Source organism: Meleagris gallopavo, chromosome 3, assembly GCF_000146605.3.
Source record: "Meleagris gallopavo isolate NT-WF06-2002-E0010 breed Aviagen turkey brand Nicholas breeding stock chromosome 3, Turkey_5.1, whole genome shotgun sequence".
Classification (NCBI taxonomy): Eukaryota; Metazoa; Chordata; class Aves; order Galliformes; family Phasianidae; genus Meleagris; species Meleagris gallopavo.
In genome coordinates, this window is record NC_015013.2 from 51,935,414 (window position 1) to 51,955,403 (window position 19,990).

Below are 19,990 nucleotides of genomic sequence, written 5' to 3' on the forward strand. Positions count from 1 at the left end.
CGATATTGTGCTTGCGCTTCAGGAAAAGCCCAGAACAGCTTCACATAGGCTGTTAGTGCTTAGTGGTTAGTTTGGAGATGTTATACAGTTGTATGTCTTTTTGTGTCAAAATAGGTGCAGCATGCAGAAACAGCAGTTTTGATTTTGTATCCAAGTGAGTTGTAATCATTTAATCCAGAGATGGAGAGTATAACCAGAGCTGCCCCAAAGCTAACCAAAGATGTGTTATAAATTCATCATGGACAGAATTAGGTTTCGTAATTGAAAAATGTACCTCTGCTCATTGCAACCACAGCCACTTGTTCTCTTTCAGTCTAAGCACAGTAAATGCATAGCAGTAACTGGTAATAGTTCTGGATACTTATTGATGTATGAACACAAAATGTATCAACCTCTCAACTAAGACTTATCATCTGTCTTTTTCAAAATATGGACTCTGGCAATGCAGCATGCTGAGAAAACTTTTTTCTTTATTCCTTTCAAGACAAAGACAGGGATTTGTTTGCTGCAGGATGGTAACCAGGAGCCTTTCAAAGTGCGACTGCACTTAGCCAAAGATATATTGATGATCCAGGAGCAGGATGTGATCTGTGTGTCTGGTGAGCCTTTCTATTCTGGTGTAAGTAGTTCTTATTTCCTCTTTTAAGATGTAATTTACAAAAAGTAAAAGTACTCATTGTGTGTGTACACGTGTGTGGATATGTGTGCATTTACTCTGTTTGATATTTCATATTACGTTGTTAACATTAAGTATAGTTTAGTATATCAAACATATTCTAATATATCATCTCCTGAGAGTAAATTTTAATAATACTCGTCTAGGAAGCATCAGTAGGAACAAATATGTTATATGCACAACTACAGTATTGTTTCCCACACCTTAAGTCTTGGAGCCACATAATACAGTTAAGAATTCACATGAGAATGACAAAAGCATTGACTTTTGCTGCAAAAGCAGATGTACTTCAATATCTGATTATTGTCTGTGGAGTTTATGAGACAGTTGATGGTTAACTGTTCTGGTAGAGCTTTACTGGATGAAAGTGTAGCAATTACCTGTTATCCTCTATTGCTTGTTTTGCCTCATAGGATAGCATAATATCAAACTTAATGCATGTTGCCAGTCAATAACTTGAGGGCCACCAGCTAAACTAGCATATTACATTAATAGAAATGGACTTCAGCTGGAACACTGTAATAGTGAAATTTATGTATTACTATTTTATGTGATATAATGTAAAGATGCAGAATTTCTTGCTTAGCACGTCATTGAATTTTGTGGATAATAAATTGAGTTTTGTAGACAATTTTTTGAAAGATCTATGAAATGTAATGCAGGATAATATTGTAGATTTTTTGAACTATTGTAATGCTATTTTATTTACAAAATAGCAGAAAAAAAGAAACAGTTACTATTCATTTTTATAGACATGCTGCAGAGAGATTTTATATTTGTTGGAAACTATTCTGATTATTTAGTTTGCTCATTTAAGTGGAATTATCATAGGAATTCATGTTAAATCCTGTGAGGCATAGCAGTGTAATACCTATATTATGTCTATGTTACTAATTACTGCTGTTGCCACATCTCTGTATCTCTAAATACAAGTATAATAAAAAGATAGGAATGAAAATCTAAAAATAAATTGGTAGCTTGGGTTTATTTGCACATCTTTTGACCATTTCATGTTGTACAGTTTGTTAATACTGGTCCATGTGCTGTATATGGAATAGAGATGCTTCTTTTAATGTTTCTCTACAGACATGACATCTAGCAGCCCAGGCAGAGAGAAATTATGAGTTCAAACTCTGGCTATAGCTATAGCTGTTCAATTAGGAAGACACACTGCAGCACTGTTTCTCCACCAGCACCATTTTGGCTTTATTTATTGCAAGATTTTATCACTCAAAAATATGACTTTAATTATTACGCTGTAACGTCTATTACTTCTGCTGAACTTGGTATTTGAATGTCTTCATGAAATGCATATTTAATTTTTTCCCATTTCACAGCTAGACTCTCTTACAGCTTTTTCCTCTTTAGGTTTGTCACATCCTCTCTGTCAGGAGAGGGAGGGGTGACCAGATTCTCAAATTCCCTCTGGTTAGATTAAGGTGAAACTGACACTCAAGTTCTAAACACAATCATCAATTTTAATGAGAATCTCTGTATTACAATTATCTTAAGAGTGTTGGTACTCTTACAATTGTATCTGTCTAAGCTGTGCAGATAAACTATACAACTTTATAGGAAATCAAAGTAAGGCTTGCATTACTTAACAACTTTTTGATGGAAAAAGAAAGAAAAGAAAGTGAAGAGTTGGCAAGAGACAGAGACAGAAAGAGAAATGGACAGAGAAAGAGATCACTGATCTGGATTCCAGCATTGGTTTAGCCTACAGGATAATCTTGGTCTGTGAGAGCACCCGTCCTGAAGTCTCGAAGCCACCCTGAGCTTCTCTCAGGCATTCTTTCAAGCCTGCTAGATTTCAACAAGTTTGTTGTAAACAAGTTTGTTCATCAACAAGTTAATCAACAAACTGAGGAGCTTTGGACAGAGCAAGGCTGTCCCCTCTCCACAGGGCCTCACTCCTCTGACTGTGACTATGTCTTTAGCCTTTCACTTGTTGTCATGGTGATGATCTTATCTTGTATGTGTTTGAGAGAATTCCAAACATAGCACAGATAAAGTGTTTTTTTTTCATTGGCCTGCTACAAGGTTGGCACTGTCACTGTTGAAAATAGTGTGTTTTGCTTCACTAATTAAAGTCTCCCTACTGTATTAGCATATTGAATCTATAACTCACTAACTAATGGATATTAATGTGCTGGTGAGGAGTTTATTTTCACTTGACAGTGTCATTGTTAGGCTAGTGAATTTTGAGCCCTTTACGCTCGTTTATTCTGAGATTAAGACTAGATCTTGAATCAGTAGGTTCATTCTAGCTAAGGATGATTGGCTATTTCTCAGATAGTTAACTGTCCTTTTGTCACGGACTATCTAAATAATCTGGAATTATTAGCTGTGACTGTATAACATGATCAGATGTCCCACAGACTTAGGGGTTTTTTTGGTTGTTTTTTTCTTTTTTCTTTTTTTTTTCTTTTCCATTTTTATTGCTGCTGTTGTTAGGCTTCTCTTTTTATTGTTTGCTTGTTTTTTTTTTTTAAATCTTTTATTTTGTTTCGGTGATTTTCCTTTGTTCTTGGTGTCATTCTGGATGACTGACCACATCTATTTTTCTTTTACATGTTTTTGAAAGAGCATTTTCTTTCATTAGAAACTAACATTGAATGCCTTGTTGAATGAACTCTAAAAAACAAAAATAAAATTTGTAACTGAGGAACAATAGCATTGTTAAATTGTACAGACAAGAACCTACAGCAAAAATCCTTTTTAATCTGTTTAATCTTCAAATAATTTGATTATAGGATGTTAAACTTACTACTTCACTATTTAGAAATGAAAGATTATTACTACGCTTCTAGTTCAGAACAGTGTCTCTTCTGTTTGTTGAATCTGAATCAATTTGCATGCTCCTCTGTGTAGGACAGACTTTAAACAGTCACTGAACGTTCCTGCAGTATCCTGATTTGCATCCTGCAGAATAATTTAAATGAAAGCAATGAACCCTTAGGAGTGAGGTGCTGCTTAATGTGAGTATATGAAATAAAGACCCTAGTTCTTAGTATGGAATTCTTCCTTTTTACTGGAAAACAATTTTAATTTTCTAAACCTGAATAGATGCAAAGGAACTTTGTTTCTGCCACGATTGCATGCAGTTTGGAGTAAGAAAATGTGTAAAAGATTATAACCAGCATAGCATAAAAATGGTGTTAAAATCTAAAAAAAAGAAAGCATCTGTTTCTTCAGAAGTTTGAATGAAGTGGTGATGTTCATGAGGATCCTGCATTAATCATACCTAAAGCAATTCCATGGAGCAGTAAAGATAGTTCTAGTCACAGGTTACATAGATCTATATTTCAGTATCACTTGCATCAACAAGTATTACAGAGATTTGTTTATGTATTTCCAAGAGACAGAACTGTTGTGGATTCACCATTAATCCTACTACTGGGCATCTGATGTAGATTTGGATTCCAATGCAAACAAACAAGTTAGATATGACATTTTGTGAAACTGGAAGTCTAGAGGGCAATATCTGTGTTATTCCAAATGAAATCCTTGCCTGGAGGAAGAGTTGATAGTGTGCTGAGTGTATGTCTGAGTTTTGACTAGTGCGTGTGATGAAGATACCCATGGGTCCATATGAGAAAATTGGAAGATGGGTAACTGTTAGGTCAGCTACATTTTTCTTTCCCTCAATGTAGTAGATTCTCAGAAAACATCTGTTCATATTTGTGGTGTTTGCCAACAGATGACTTTATTATAATCATCACAAATCTCTACAACAGTTACTTGTGCTGCAGAACAGTCAGGATTTTTTACTCTTTTCTTCTGAAAAACAAATTCCCTGAAAACAGATGAATTATATGACATGGGAACTTGCCCTTGTTATTGATGCAAGGAAAATTTTTATTTTATATCTCCTTTTAAAATGCCTTGAATGGCATGACATTTTATTCACAGAATTTTACTCTACGATGTTCAAGTTGACATGCAATAAGGCAAACTCCAGTCTTTTCAGATGCATAGGTCAAGAGACATGACTAACAAGGATAGCCTGATACTGTCCTTGCTGAAAACTAGGTGGGGAGGAACCCCTAAGAAATAGTATGTCTCCTTTGAAAGAAAAATCTTCAGTAGACTAATTCCCAGGAAAAGTATTAATCTTTACAATTCCAAATCATAATTTTTATTTTGTAGTTAATCCTCGTAATTTCTATCACCTTTTGTGTCTGCCTGAAAATCAAATAAATGAGTGGTTGTGTTTTATCAGGAAAAGTTGCTTACGTGTCAAGGAGAATTCTGTTTGTTTGCTAATTGTACTCAGGCAAGCTTTTTTTCTACTGGAATGTATCTGCCTGTTGGATCCAGAAACCAGTGATGACATTGTACCATCTGACAAAATGGGTGGTCTGAATCAGCTTCTGTTTTCCTAAAAGACTGAAAATAAACAGTGAGCAGCTGGCAAGATGCTAATTTTTGTCACGCTAGCAGTTTGTTTTCTTCAATAATTTTCTTAAAGGTTCTGTTGAAGAGTAATAGATTTTTGAAATACAGCAAACTCGTTATTGAAAAGACAGAGATATCTCTGATTTTTGTTGAGTAATCTAATTCCTTACGGCTATGCAATAATGCTTTGTTTAATTAGACATTTAATAACTTCTTTTTAGCTTTTTTAAAGGATGTTTTCAGGAGGTTGATGTGAAGATTATCTATACTTTCAATACTAATAAAAACTGAATACACATTTTTATAAATTATAGAACATCAGTTCTCCAAGTAGTATAGTGTTTCTCTAAGAATTTAACTGAGTTTGATACAAATGTATTCAAATTTAACCTAGGGTCTGTAATTGCTTTTGGATAGGTGAGAAGCTTTCATCAGTAAGCATCTTTTCCAAAGTCAGAGAGTAACACTGAGTTAAATTGTTGAACTGAAGCCAGATCTGATTCGTGGCATTACTAATCAACAGCCATTCTTCTTTTTCTTGTAAAGATAAGAACCTATTACGGCTCACTTTTAAATGTGTCCTTTTGCTATTGTGAAATCAACTACACTGAAAGATTTAAAACTCTATACAATGTCAATGTGGATTACAAAAAATTAGTTGCACAAAAGAGAGCCTTTCACCTTATAAAATTGTACAATACATTGCTTTTTGTGATGTTATTGATTTAAATAATAGAGATATTATGTCAGAATGTCACTTAACCCTAACTTGCCTGAGAAGTCAGATGCAGTTATTGCATTTCCCTTGTTTGCATATTTTGGACTTTCAGAGTCATACTGAAAGTGTTTTTTAAATGTGTTACTTTAGATCATTCATTTTGAGAGGGTTTTGAGTTGTTTTTTTTTCTTTCATATTTAGTGTAGGTAATAGAAATTCAATTTACATTATCAAAGGTAATGACTACAAAAATGAGTGGAAAAAAGGGAAAAGCTTAAAACAGTTTTGATTCACATAAAACTTTGGTTTACTTTCTGCTTTCTGTTTATTCTGTATTTATTTACTGTTTTGATTTGGATATGAGACTGAATTGTGGGAATGGTGCCAAAGTGAAACTTTCTTTCCAGAAGAGAACTGCAACTATATGAATTGATATGTCACCTTTCCAGCACTATTTTATTACCTTCACAAAACTACCATCTATGTAGTTGGGTTTTTTTTTGTTGTTGGTTTCTTATTTATTTATTTATTTATTTATTTATTTAGAGTTGTGCTGGTATCTGTCTGATATTCAGTGGACTGAGTCAAATTTTCTCACAGAAGTTATCAAATATCTATCAGATGATAGTAACATTTTTCTTTCCTGCCAACTGGATCATTTATAAATTACAATATAGACCTGACAAATGTAAATTAAAAAATGAAAAAGGTTATTTTGGGACAATCCAAAACAGCTTATTTTTCTGTCTGTATCTAAAAAAAAGTAAGTGTAGCCATCTATGGAGGTTAAAACACAAGGCTGCCATTTGTAAGACAAAATTTGAAAGAATAGAATAACTTCTTGTCTTTGCTTTACTTTTTTGTTTGGTGCTGTTGTTTTTTTGTTTTTTTGTTGTTTTTTTTTTTCTCACAAAAGAGGTAATACAAGCATTGAGAAAGATGAAACACTTGGAAAACCCAAAACATTGATCAGGATATGATGGGAGGTGGCAACTGGAAACTACACCTATGATGAAACTACAGAGGGCATTCTTTACTTAACCGTGTGAGAAATCAGATCAGTGCTGACCTTGGATTTCCTTTCTTCTTCTTTGTTTTCATTTTCTTCCTTATATACTGAAAAATTCAATACTTTGAAATCAATCCATCTTAGAAGTAAAATTTTTACAAGTAGAAATTTAGATGAGTGTTTCTGGTTTTGGACATATGCTATATTAACAGTAACACATTGCAGTGAAAAAAAGCAGAGTCAGGTGCTCTTGTTCATTAGAGTCAGTTTTAGCAGTTTGTATCACATCTGCATTTACCACGCACAGCTGCAGAGGAACTAGGATTCCCAGTTGACCTGGTGTTCTGTTGCGCTTCCATACTGCCAATGTTCTTCAGTTGCGCAAAGAACTGAAATAAGGAGATTTCAACAGCTGAGCAAGGTCATTGGCGTTTAGACTTTTAACTCAAATCAAAGATGTGAGTGACCTGTGTATTCTTAGAATGAGTGTAAAGTTTGACTGCTCACATCAATTAACCCAAAGAGAAAACAGTAAAAAAGTATAAAGCATTAGGAAAAAGAAGACATAAAATCTCTCTACTGGAAAATGGATGAAATTATTCAATGCATTAAAAAAGTGTTTTTTGTTTGTTTTTAATATGTATCATAGAATCACAGAATTGCAGGGATTGGAAGAGACCTTAAGAGACCACTGAGTCCAACTCCTCTGCATAGAATTCTGTGCTTTTTCTCATTATTTATTGTCGCTGCATGCTCACAAGATCATTCTTCATTTCTAATCTTTAAGATGATATTTGTAATCTCAAGTTCATACTGGTGTTTAAGGGAAAATTTTAATACATCTTTAGTGGAAAACTAAAAACTACTGCCTTTCTGTTTCAGTGCGTAGCTCTCAGATGAATAAGATTTTTGGCAAAACTTTTAGCTCTCCTTTCCAGTCAATGAACATATGCGTGGATGAGGAATTTTCTGAGTTACAAGCATAGAGAATGCTGACAGCTTGGCAGCAGCTTTGAGTTTTTCAATAAAATGATAACTACTTTTTTTTCTGTTCCAGGAAGCAGGTTGTAAAACACTCTTTGAATACTGTATCTAAAAATTCTAGGAGCTTTAATTTTCCTTTTGTTTAGTATAAAGTAGCTAATAAATGTGATAAAGGAATTATAAGCTCACAGGATTTGTTGTTAGTCCTATATCAAACTGGGTAGCTTCTTATTAGGATCAAATTTGATTTATATAAACCTGGAGAAAACTCAGAGATGGCATAATTTTGGAAAGCTGAAAAAACAGTGCAAGCTCAGTGATAGAGTACTACTCTGTGTAAATAAAGAGGGAAATGTATTGTACTCAATGGAGGATATAAAGGGTGAAGTAGATTTTCACCTGATGTGGGCACCTACTTATAATCATCTGAGTTGAATGTTTTTTTTGTTTTTTTTTTCTTTGCTGATTATAGAGAAAACTACCTTTGACCATTGTCCAAATTTTAGATGACTTAACATTGATTAGATTGAATCTCATTATTTTTCTTTTAATGTTTTGGTTAAAAAAAAGGAAAATTGATGAGATCTGGGATGTGATCTTATACCAAGATTCTGGTGTCTGACAGTTTGGGAAAAGCTGTTTCATTCTATTGTTTATGTGAGGCTTGTAATTGCACAGTAGTGGATTATTGGTGGCGTAGTAATGAAATACTTAACTCTTACATAATTCTGGTTTATATTTTTGGAGGTTGTTAATTGTTTGCATATTTATGATTGTTAGCTGTTTTGGTGTGAAGAATATGTAAGTCCTTACATTTAAGGTACACTAAAGTAACAAAATTCTTTTTTGTAGGACTGTGAAGTGTGTAGAATTTGCCTCAGCTAAATACAGTGCAATACTTTGCATGTAACACATAACTAGAGCGCATCTAATATACAGTATGCTCTTGAATTTCAATCCTGTTCAATAACATCCAGACCTGAAATATTAAATATCTGCTCTCAACAGAGATAGAAATGAACCTAGAAAAAGTACCATATGAAACCCTCTGATAAACTGTGTTGTGCTGCAAAGTTACAATTGCTTGAATTATTTGTGGCTGTTCTATTTGCTTACTCTTACACAATTTTTCCACTTAGTAACCTGCTACACTGGTAAAGCATTTTTGAAGTATATTCATTTTTAGCTCTTAGAAATTAATGCCAGGCTACAGTGTAAAATATTTATGTCTTATGTCAGATGGGCTATCAAACTCAGGAAAAACAAAAAAATAAACAACAAATGAACCAAATATTTTTATGGCTTGCTTAACTCTGAAGTTGAGTGAAAACCAGAATGCTGACTCTACTGACTCTTTTACATAGGTACATATATGTGTGTATTTTGATAAGAAAGAGAACAAAAAGGAAGTTTTTATTAGGCTTTTTTAAAAGCATACTTTAACTTAGGTGCCACTCTTCATACTTAATGGAGATGATGAACTTTTAAGAAGATTGATGTTCTTTAACGAGCGTACTACTTCATTTGAAATAATATGCTTTGTTCCATGCATGGATAATGTAATACTGTTATGCTAGTTGTCTTTAATTCAAAAGATTGTTATTTTTCAGTGTATTCTTATGTAACGTAAGTATTTTCTGTGTGATTTGAACATATTTAAGAAAAATATTAGAATGTTTGGACTAGAATGTAGTAGTCAGTCTATTGTTCTTACCTACTTATCCAACAGGAGACAGAGCTGAAAATGAGAGGTAGCTATCAGAAAAAAAATTACTACTATCAGCAGAGCCACAGCTAAATGTTTCATGTTCTTATGTGTAAACTCAGCTTAGATCAAACATCAAGCTGTGCTCTATATTAGTTTATCCTGACTTTATTGCTGTCAGCATTATCTGACTGAAACCTCCTGGTGGATGAAAGGTTTTCTGAGTTTGTTTGTGGCCTGGTGTAGCTCGGTGGTTTGAACTCTCTTATTGGGCAATTTGTTACAAAAGTTCCTAGAAGGTGTCAGTGAAGAGCTGAGAATGCTCTTCTGGACTCTGTGCACAGCATAGATGCACACTGATGGAATGGGTTAGGCATATTTTCTTCTACTGCCATGCTGTACATTCATTAAGTTTTTAATACATTTCAATACATCTCTTTCTTAGAAGAAAATTAAACATTTTCTAAGATTAGTGTAAATAAATAAATGTGAAGTCTCATTTTAGGCAGCCATCTTTTCTTGGCTCTCGAAACACTGCACACGTTTGTGCTTGCTTTTTCTGGAGTTTCACAATTCACATTTGTCACAAATGTGAGAGAGAACTGTATTTTCCCTCAAATTCAGCAGTATCCATTTTCCAAACCTCTTACCTCCCTACCTCTTTTATTTCTTTTCAAATATGAAGGAGGGGAAAATAGATCTGTAAAGCTTTCAAGCTCACTCATGCTTGGCATGTTTCTCATAGGAGGCAGGAGAACACTTCATGCTTCCGTATGCTTCTTGCACTCCTCAATAGCCATATGGACTGAATTATAATCCATTCCTTAATGCAGTAAATTACATTGATAGTATATATTTTCAGTTATGCATGCAAATCTGGATGGCACTGGCAATCTTTGCCAATTGGACTAAAAGTATGAATGTATATATTCGGACTTAAGAAATTATATGAATTGAAAGGAATATAAAATCTAAACCACGTATATGAGACATGAGAATTCTAGCTATTTCTTCTATTTGTGACTGGACGTATCTGCTGCTAAGAGATTTTCACTGCAAACCAGATTGACTTATATTAAATGATCTTGGGGAATAAAATCAACATGAATGACAAAAAAACATGATTTTGCTTTTTAAATGTTCGTATCTAAGGCAGACACTAGCCTACAATTATTACAGAACAAACTTTAAGGATAAGTAATAGATGAGAAAACATGGGATGCTTTTAATAATTGCATCTATAACAATAGCCAATAGTTGTAATTTTTAAACCAGAACCTCTGTGAGGTCAAACAGTGGCTGTGTTTATGTTAGTCTCTTAATTTGGATCTGGAATGAGCCTTGAAATGAGTTTCTGGATCATCTAAAACCATTCTTGCTTTTGTTCATGTCACTGAGTGCTGTTGGAGTACCCAAGCTGTATTCCTTTTTAGATTAAACTAAATTGGAGAACTGCCTCTGGAATGCAGTTTATGTGCTTCAGCATCTAACGTTCAGTCTGTCTAAAGGACCAATTCAGGGACAGTTGAATTGACATCTGAAATGCATGTGTTGTGAATGAAGTGTCCTGCACTAATCGTTTAACGCTATGGATTTGTTCTTATTTCACTGCAGTATTTACTAGCATACACGTTGCTGCTATCTTTTGAACAGAACAAATAAATTTTTGTCTGAGTCAAGCTCTGCTATTTTTCCAGACTTTATTGTTTACTCCTGCAACATAGGTTTCATAGGAGTTTCACATTCAGGAACTTACTGGTTTATCATTAAAGGTAAAATCAGTGTAGGAGGGTAGTACAGAAAGAATTTAATGAAATGTGATTCTAGATGTTATGGCAGAAAATCTAACCAGACTTGATAGGACTTTTTTTTTCTTTTTTTTTTTTTCAGGAAAGGACAGTAACAATTAGAAGACAAACTGTAGGAGGATTTGGATTAAGTATAAAGGTAGGATGATTTTTTGGTATATTATTCCATATCACACAAGAAAGTGTCTTTGATTATAGTTAATTTTAGTTTTAATGAGGACAAACTGTATTTCAGAGGACTAGGAACAATAGATAGAATATATTCTAAAAAGTTTGATGCTATCACAATAAGGTGGCCAGCAGCTACACCACCCTATGGAACAGAAGGCAGTGGAAAGATCATCCCATTAAGATTCAAACTAAACAGATCTGTAATATGATGTGATATGAGAGTTGAACAGTGTTTGCAACTGCACAGACTGTACTTTTGTTCAGTAGCAGTCTAATTTAAGTGGTTGTTAATGTTAATTTACAGTGGCAGGCACAGAAAAGAGCCAGTAAGTTCATGATCAATTCTCCTAGAAATAATACCGTATTACTTCACTGCAATTCATTAGTTGGGCAGAAAGTGTTACTACTTTCTTATATTGTTTTCTGTAGATCAAGCAATTGCAGTTATTTATCACAAGTGTTACCTTACTTTTGCTTTCCTCAGTAAGAGTTAAGAACATATGGAAGTGAAAGTGATCCTTTTTGAGGGACAGGGGGTTAATCATTTTTGTTCTTATAAGCTTTATGTAAATCTATATTGCCATTATTTTGAAAACCTTACCTTAGCTTGGAATCTCACTGTAGAGATTCAACATTATTTTATCTTCTTAGCACAGCAGTCCTCAGCCTCAAGATGGCAATAGAAAAAAAAATCAAGTGTACTTCACATGAATGCAAAGAGCCTTAAAAGATGCATATAAAGTTGAAGTACAGGCTTTTCCGTGAACAGCTGCTAGAACTGACCTTATAAAAACTGACTCAGAAGAGGGATTAATGTCCATTTGTGTTGTCATTGATAAGAATATTGCTGAATAGAAATACTAATTCTTAAAATATATCTTGGCAAACTTCCTTTTGTCTATTTGACCCAATAATGACCTCTTTTCAAGGAAAACTAATTGCTATTTTGTAGCCAAACTTTCTCATGAGTTCAGTCAACAGGGTGCAGTGTTCTTATAGGTTACAGTTCACTGAATAATTTTGCAGTAATGTGTGTCAGTTTTTAATAAAGTATATAGGAGAAAGAGGTTTTACTTGGTTAGTAGTAAGAAATAGCTGCTAAGGGTAAATTTTGTTGTGGTTTGGAAAGCAAATTTCATGAAGTTGAATAAAAGTGACTGAAATTGTTTTTGTTTTTTTGTTTTTGTTTTTGTTATACTTTACAATAGGTTATCTTTTAAAATTAAAATTGTGAAAAGAAATCAAGATCACTTTATATTTAAGTATCAGATAAATAGAAGAAAAACAATCACTGACAAATAGAAATTATAAAGTGAATGGGTAAATGGTCTTTCTTAAAATAGTGGCATTTTTTTTATCCACTGTTCTGAATAAATTCCTTGAAAGCTGCAAAAGGATTTACAAGTGCCAGTGTGACTATAGGTTTTTCAGATTATGAGTTCAGTCTCGGAAGATATCTTTATGCATTCATGAAAGACCATATAAATTGAATAAGGTCCTATTTCTGTTAAATAATCTGTATTAAAAGCTGCAACAGAATTTACAAATCATAGCATTAAATTATTAAACATAGCTTCTAGTTTTACTGCCAAGTTATTTTGATCATAATTAATAAGGTAGTGGAGCTACATACATTCAGGCTTGAATAGATATTTTCTTTTCATTTTTTAGAATGACTAAACGAAGATTGTTAGTTACTTTAACAGATATTGCTTCAACAGATGTCATTAAGTAGACAGATCTTTCTCAATAAAATGCATTCAAACTCAATCAGATGGTATAGATTAGATAATGAAAACAGTGAGAATAATTCTGTGGTCTGCAATATTCTATAAGTGTGTTTGAAGCAAGATGATTCTGCTTGTTCTAAGAGTCAATGAACTCAGGCCCTATTTTTCTAGATTCTTTTTTTCTTTTTTTGTAATCCCGTATTCTTAAAAAAAAAAGAGCAATTAGATATTAAATTCTACCTAAAACAAAGTATTCTGTACAAGCTCATATTACCATATTTAACTTGTAGTAGGAAATAGAAATGGAACTTCAGTGATGCTTTTTGTAGTTTTCTAGGCAAGCTGAGTGAATGCTCATTGACAATGATTTTTTGGATATGCAATGTAAGTTCCAAATATACTGAAAAGTGTCAGCTTTCTCTTTTAAAAGGTACCGGTCAATCTTATTGAAGATGAGTAATAGTTTGCTACTTTGTTTTGGTTTGTTTGAGAAAAATACTTAAAAAAAAACAAAACATATCTATATAAAATAGGAAAAAAAGGTATTTTGTAAAAATGATTTAAAGAAGGGATCTACAAGTTACCCTGAAGGAAAGGCTGCTATGAGAGTCAAACCTGCTTCATATGTTTCATGAAGTCTATCTCATGGCACATAAAGAAATCTTAACATACCCTAGCTTTGTCTTTTCAGGATCTAGGAGATATGATATAGATGTCTCAAAACAAAACCTAACTATTGAATTTGAGACCTAGGCAAAATGCTAGTGGTGGAGGAAAAGTAAGGAAATTCCGCACCTGATTCTGACTGATCATTTTCCTGTGGCTGGTGTTTGTTCTCATTTTTGGCACTCACATGTACACACTTATACAGAAACTCATGACTCTGTATGAAAGTATACCTGCTGAGATATCACATTTCAAGTTTTGAAAGTCCCTATGCCTTCTAGAGAAGAGAAATACTGCCATAAGGATATACCAGGAGCCAAATTTCTGTATACGTCTGCAAACCAAAGCAGCTTAGTTTTGGATGGCCAACTAGTTTGTTTTTTTTTCCCTGTTCTTGTGCCTGTGAACCAGCTCCTGTACTTCTGTCATTTCTTCTTTTATGAAAAAAACATCACTGATCGCTTTGTTTTAAGATTTGGTCCAGAGTGCTGTAGTGCTTCACTAGTAGCAAACCCCTTCTGACTCAGCAACAGTGCAGATAGTGTGACGAAGTCTTAGAGCTTTTGTGTATGTTTTGGTAAATTTGTCTCCCACGCTCTCTGGTATTACAGCAGTTCTGTGTCTCAAGTTATTTAAGGATGAGTGTTATCTGAGCTCTTTCTTTCTGTCTTATCTGAGATGTGAGTTATAAGTGTACAGTGATTAATGCCTCTTACTTGAAAGTATTTGCTTGTGCTTTGAGATGAATTTGTCTAGTTTTAGCATTCAGCTGAAGAGTATTATCATCTGTGTTTTCCTGTTAATTTGATCATCTGTTTGCTATCAGAAATCTTACATGAACAAGTTACTTTCTCTTAAATGTCTTATCCTACCTTAAATATTCTTGGTTTTCTTCAATTCATTACTTTATTTGTCTCTCTCTCTCTCTCTCCTCCCCGTCCCTCTTTCCTTTTTTTTTTTCTTTCTTTTCCCTTTTTCTTTCTTAAGAGCAGAAAGATAAGAAGTTAGTAAATTCAAAATGAAACTCCCCTGTAATTTTTTGATGATTTTTTTGTGGGGAGAAAACTCTTTTGTGTTCTAACTTGGATGCTTCAACTAAGTTGTAAAAATCAGATTCATCTTAAAAAACTGCTTACAAAATTGATTTTTACACAAGATCTGAAACTAAGCCCTTTTAAAAATTGATTACAATCCACTCTTTGTAGGTTTGATAGAAAAAATACTGTTTTGTGTTCTGCTGTACTTCATTTTACTGAAGTTAATGGTGAAACTTTAATTAAATTTGGAACAGACCTGATCTATTCCAAACTGCTCAGAAGGAATTATTTTCTCATTTCTGAAGCCCCTTTAAAACCCTCATTAATAAACCTCTGTGAGAAGGAACAGTCTTGGAGTAAGATTTAGAAATTGATGACTGCAGTGTAGTATTTCAGTCATTCATCACATCTCTGACAAGTTTGAGATGCAGAGATTTGACACAAGAAACTGCAAAGTGTATGACTTATGAAAGTACATCATGTTTCTTAATAATCGTAGAGTGTAGTGTTCTTGGGAAAATAGGCAGCAGAAGTAATAGCTCATTAAATTAATTAAAGTTTGCAGTTGCAGGCTGACTTCTAGATACCAGAACTCTGTACTGAGCCATTTTTGTGCTTCTCTTTTGATCATTCTTTATATGATGAATTTTATCACAGATCTTCTATAAAATATCTATAAAGGTATTGTTCTGAATACACCTTTGAATATATTCAGATAATTTTCTTCATATCCATTCATTCTGTGATAATCTTTGTTATGAGAACATTTTCTCTGCATTTCGAGTGGAAACAATAAAAGTTAGAAAGCATTGTTTAATGTTGGAAATATCCAAATAATTTTTGTCAGGATGGTATCTTTGATAAAAGCAGATTTTATTCACGATTGCAATGGCGGGTGTCCCGCAAGCAGATGCACCCTTAAGGACACAGTGATGGCTTTTTGTACCTTGTTTCCCCCTTTGCCTATCCCCCTCCCGTTTTCCCATTGACTAGGTACTCCAGGTTCACAATTTTATCAAAGTTTACATTTGTTAATTGGTGTGTTATCTGGTGTCAGTCAGTAGCCATCCTGTTGTTTCCAAGATGTATCAGTGCTCTTCTTGTCCTATCAATATGGTGATTTTCATCAAAGTCTTTGTTAGACAAAGAGCACAGGGGTTGAGGTGATGCCAGGCCTTCCTGATATCTCTTCAGGCACTTCCTTGGCATGTCATGACTTGTTCTCTGGTTTTATCAATCTCGTGCAGGATATTCTCGCAATGTGTATGATAAAATATACACTATACACTTATATACTGAGCGTGCATTCCTAGAGAAGGTTTGTCTAGAGTATAAGTGATGCAAACTATCAGAGACCCTCCCCCCTCCCCGGTAAGGTAGAAAGACTCCCAAAAAGAACTATAACAGCGGAGGCCATGAAATTAAAAAATATTACCCAATTCTAATGCAGAAACAACATTTGATTACCACATTTAATAGGTGAATTATCTAGCTTTTAGTTTACAAATCTATCCAGGTAAATTATTATATCAAACATGAAGTTGCAAAGGGATAATTAACACTAGCATATTGTTGTCCATATTGTTTAATTGTTAGCATGTTACCTGCCATGATATTGGCTTATGCCAATAGCATTTTGAGATAAGACTGTTCATGATCACAGATCAGAACATTACATGGACCACTTCCAATAGACAAAATGCATCATTCTATTTCAGTCTTGAAGACAGTTTGTCCACATAGACATGAACCATACTGTTAAGGCAAAAGCAAAAAGGGCCAGAGAAGTGATTGTCTCTGCTCTGTGCTAGTGCAGCATTAGCTTGTCTACCACGTGTAGTTCTGGGCACTCAAATGCCAGTAATTAAAGCTTCCTTTACTTCTTTTAATAGGACCATCTCTGGAGCTGGGCGGCCACTTTTATTCCACACTAATACTCGCACAACTTTTCTGCTTGAGGAACAGTGGCAAAGAAAATTTCCATTACAAAGGGCAGTGGTAGAATCTGAAGGCTGAGTCATTAAGCCTTCAGTAATGTTAACTGACATCTATTTGTCCCATCTGCTGGTCTGGGAATGTAACTATGTGTCCACACTAGAAGAGGGAAATTTTAAGAGTTGAAAAGTAGCCATTGTTTCCAGAGCTTTCAGAAGCAGTGTATCTCTTGAGCCTGTAAAGCCACAGAATTCATGCGCTTTTACAGAGAACCGAAGGTGTAGGAGGTAACGAGTTCTAAGACTAATGCAAAAGGGATCCTTCATAATGACTGGGTGTGATTGCAGAAAGTGAGGATTTTTTTTTTTTTTTTTAGAAGCATTAAGAGGTACTTCTTCAAAACTGCAGTGAAAATGGTGTTAGATATAGAAAGTGAGAGGACAAGTTGGTTTAGGAATAACAGGAATTCCCCTCTTTACTGGAAAGCTGAGTTGAATCAGGGAGAGGACAGTTTACTGAGAGAAAAAGACCTTAGTTGTGTTGAACTTTAATCACTGAACTCCTTGGCTGAACTTCAAATGTCTTGCATAGTGCAATATTTTTGTAGCATATTGCAGGCTTAGAGAGGGAACTGACATTTGTTTGTTTGAAAAATATAGAAGAAATTAAATACGCATGTAGCTGAGGAAAACTCTGAAGCAATTAGAGAAAGTCTTATTAATTTAGTGATCTTGAACTGCTTATCTAAAGTGAAGCCAATGTTTACGACTGCTGTTTCTGTGGTGAAAATCATCAAAAGATATTTAACAAGTTACAATGCTGCAAAACTGTTTAGTTTCAATATGTATGTAAACCTGACTGAAGTGAAAGTAGCATCATGGTCTTTGTGGAGACCATGACCACCTGGGACATGTGCAGTGGCAGAGATGAAAGGCTCTTTCCTTGTATAGATAGAATTTAAATACTTTATGAGACTGCCCATAGAGAAGGGAGACACAGAAGCATGTTTCCTATGGTTTTCTTTTTCTCTATTCCATAACAGATAAAGCTGTTGAGTGCAGGTCTCTGTTCAGTTTCAAACAATTGGTTCCTGCATGAAGAAGGGATCTGTACTAATCCTTAGAACATCTAAATATCCAGGTCAGACCATTCAACTCATTGACACAGAGTGCCTGGACCTAAGGAGTCCGTAGTTTTCAAACAAAAGAAAAATAAGCAAACATTGAACCAGGATTCTTAGGCAAAATGACAGTGTGGCATATTGTCATTTCTGATTATCTGAATCTGTACAGGTTATGTTCAGGCTGGCACTTTGATGCTGACTTCAGAGGAAGAAAAATATTTGTGATTCTGTTACATACTTGTCTTTTTCTTTCTTTGAGTGTGCTTTTCATTTAAGGTTTCTTTTTAGTACCTTAAGCACCATAAACGTTTCCAGTTTCACTAGGATAAATTGAATGAAACAACAGCATTGAATTGCTGTGAAACTGTTGAATTATCATTCAACTTTCCTTTATTTTTCCCGCATTTATTGAACACCTACTGTTCCACTTAATGTTTTCTTTTTCTGTTCCTTGTTACTTATCCCACTGCTTTGCTCACTCTTTGTTCATGTGTGACAGAGATGGAAACAAATAAAGGCTGCTTTTGAGATGAAAGTCCAAACTTGCTTTTCTTGGGCTTTTGTTTACATGTTTCTTACCAGCATGAAAACTGAGTGTTCACAGCATGGTTGCTATTGTGGTGTGATGGCCATTCTGCCTTTGTAGGACACAGTTTCATACATTAAACTGTCCAAAAATAGTAGAAACTGATGTTCTTCAAGTCTTGTTCACTTCCTTGGCTAATTATGGAACCTGGGAGCTTCTTCATGAGAGGTGATAAGAAGTAAGGAATTAGTCCAAATCAATTCTATATTAGAATTAGGAATAGACAAAAAGAAGAAGAAAATGTGGGTTCTGAATTATTTTCTCAGTCTCTTTGAAATCAAGTTACAGAAAGAGTAAAATATAATTTCAAGCAAAAAGATATCTCCAGTGACTCATGAGATTGCTGTTTATTTTATTTTCAGGGTGGAGCAGAACATAATATTCCAGTGGTCATTTCTAAGATTTCCAAAGAACAACGAGGTGAGTGTCAGATTAGTACACTGTCTTGATATGCTCTTTAGAGTGAGGTGTTCTAAATCTTGAGATTCTTTAGGAAGTGGTAAATAAATGCTATTGATTTCTCTCTCTATGACATCATGATTTCTCTTTTCTTTAGAGCTATTCTCTATAAATATACAAAACTCGTATTTGGAGAAGTTTCTAAACATTGTCTTCAAATTATCTTTTAAATGTTCTTGTAAAGCATAATTTTTAAGGGAAAAAAAAAAGCATGAAAATATTTAATAACTTTAAGCAGTGCAAAAATTAATACTTCTGTATTTTATTTCTGAATGCTCATTGCTAGAATGAAGTAGCATATTGAAAGTTTGATCATTAAAATATGTGAACGCAAGAAGAGAAAGCATGTCTTTTTATACTGGATAGTAGAATAATACTCGTGTGGCAGAATCTTGATAATACCCTTTGCTATTTCAGCATAGAATCATCGAATCACAAAATGGCCTGGGTTGAAAAGGACCACAGTGATCATCTAGTTTCAACCCCCCTTCTATGTGCAGGGTCGCCAACCACTAGACCAGGCTTCCCGGAGCCACATCCAGCCTGGCCTTGAATGCCTTCAGGAACGGGGCACTCACAACCTCTCTGGGCAACCTGTTCCAGTGTATCACCACCCTTGGAGTGAAAAACTTCCTCCTAATATCTAACCTAAACCTCCCCTATCTTAGTTTAAAACCATTCTCCCTTGTCCAATCACTATCTATCCTTGTAAACAGGATTTTACATCCTTGTTTATATGCTCCCTTCAAGTACTGGAAGGTCACAATGACATCTCCACAGAGCTTTCTCTTCTCCAAGCTAAACAAGCCCAGTTCCCCCAACCTTTCCTCATAGGAGAGATGCTCCAGCCCTCTGATCATCTTAGTGGCCCACCTCTGCACCCATTCCAAGAGCTCCATATTTTTCTTGTACTGGGGGCCCCAGGCTTGGACGCAGTACTGCAGATGGAGCTTTGCAAGAGCCGAGTAGAGGGGGACAATCA

The 19,990-nt window shown here is 34.5% G+C and overlaps 1 protein-coding gene across 1 annotated transcript in view; it reads left to right on the forward strand.

The window, feature by feature from the left end:
* LOC100548083 (gamma-1-syntrophin) overlaps positions 1–19,990 on the forward strand; it is a 90,652-nt gene that overhangs the window by 11,251 nt on the left and 59,411 nt on the right. Inside the window, exons 2-4 of the mRNA XM_019614340.1 lie at positions 485–619; positions 11,384–11,440; positions 18,912–18,969. Coding sequence (XP_019469885.1) covers positions 485–619; positions 11,384–11,440; positions 18,912–18,969 — 250 coding nt within the window. The remainder of the gene's footprint in view (positions 1–484; positions 620–11,383; positions 11,441–18,911; positions 18,970–19,990) is intronic.